The sequence below is a fragment of the Frankliniella occidentalis genome, unplaced genomic scaffold (genome assembly GCF_000697945.3).
Source record: "Frankliniella occidentalis isolate FOCC.00 unplaced genomic scaffold, Focc_3.1 Scaffold20, whole genome shotgun sequence".
In the NCBI taxonomy this organism is placed as follows: domain Eukaryota; kingdom Metazoa; phylum Arthropoda; class Insecta; order Thysanoptera; family Thripidae; genus Frankliniella; species Frankliniella occidentalis.
The window spans coordinates 290,933-292,180 of NW_026267150.1; the positions used below are offsets into that span (position 1 = coordinate 290,933).

Consider the following 1,248-nt stretch of genomic DNA (forward strand, 5'->3'; position numbering starts at 1 on the left):
TCTGTCCAGTACAACCGCACCGGCCAGGGCAGCCAGTGCAACCAGGCCATCATGCTGATCACGGCTGGGCCCGTGCAGCCCGCCTACAAGGACGTCCTGAAGCACTACAACTGGCCGCACATGCCCGTCCGAATGTTCACCTACCTGGTGGGCAAGGACTCTACGGCCGCCTCCGAGATGCACAAGATCGCCTGCGGCAACAAAGGTGCGCCCGGCCGGAGACTGACTTTCCATTCTATTCAAAGGTGGTTTATATGTCACGTCGTTTCTATGACATTTTAATGGTTTTTACTACTGTTTTTTGCAGGGTACTTCAACCGGTTAAACAACCGGAAGGATGTGCGCGCCCAAGTGCTGAAGTATGTCCAGGTCATGTCCAGGCCTCTCGTCATGTACCAGAACGAGCACCCCGTGCAGTGGACGCCGGTATACAGGGGCGGAAAGGTAAGCGTAGGGTCGCGGGGATGGGTAGAAGGGGTCAAAGAACTGCCCTAGAGGCCCCTCCTGAAGGCCCGGCCTGATCTTGGCATTCCTTTTCGGTCGGAAAATTTTAGGCGACTTTTGAAGACTGCTAATTTTTGGTCTCTTTGCTTGCTAAAATTTGGCCCTCCAAGCGGCTGAGAGTCAGCCTTCTTTTGAAAGAAGATAAGTTTTTGGCTAGCAAATATGCCAAAATTGTCATTCTCCAAAAGACGGACTAAATGTTGCAATCAAAAAAGGAGTACCAACATTTTGGCAAGCTAGGCGACCACGGCGATGAGAGTGTCCTGCCCCGGCCCCCGGGCCCCAGTCTGCGGCGGTGCTGCCTGCATCCACTAGGAAAAGAAACGTGGCCAGAGTTTTCGGCCCGGTATTAATAAGACAGTGTTGAAGAAGAGTTTGTTTCTTGTTTGGTGGTCGGCGGAACGGGTTTGTTTTCCCGTAGTTGGCAGCCATGTGTTGACGACCGGAGTCGTCTGTCCCATCGCCTTCGCCGCCATCCTTCCTTTGCGAAGAAAAAAGAAAAGTGTGAGGGAAGGGACGGAGAAAAAAATAACTCAGACGCCCGAGCAAGGGGATGGCGCAAGGCATAAGGTCGCACACGACTGGGATTTGAATTCGACTAAAAAAAAACTTTGCCATTTCTTTCCGCAGGGCAACAGTCTTCTGCGTGACGAAGTCAAATACGGTCAGCTGATGACGTCTGTGAGCGCGCCAGTGTTCGACAGAAGAAACTCGACGGTGAGGGAAAACGGAAATGAGACGAGA

The 1,248-nt window shown here is 52.5% G+C and overlaps 1 protein-coding gene across 1 annotated transcript in view; it reads left to right on the plus strand.

Annotated features, from left to right (window-relative positions):
* Positions 1 to 14: 14 nt before the first annotated feature.
* LOC113208687 (voltage-dependent calcium channel subunit alpha-2/delta-4-like) overlaps positions 15 to 1,248 on the plus strand; it is a gene marked incomplete in the record, with an annotated part of 15,903 nt that continues 14,669 nt past the window's right edge. The window contains 3 exon segments of the mRNA XM_052264687.1: positions 15 to 205; positions 308 to 444; positions 1,135 to 1,221. Of these exon segments, the coding sequence (XP_052120647.1) occupies positions 52 to 205; positions 308 to 444; positions 1,135 to 1,221 (378 nt within the window).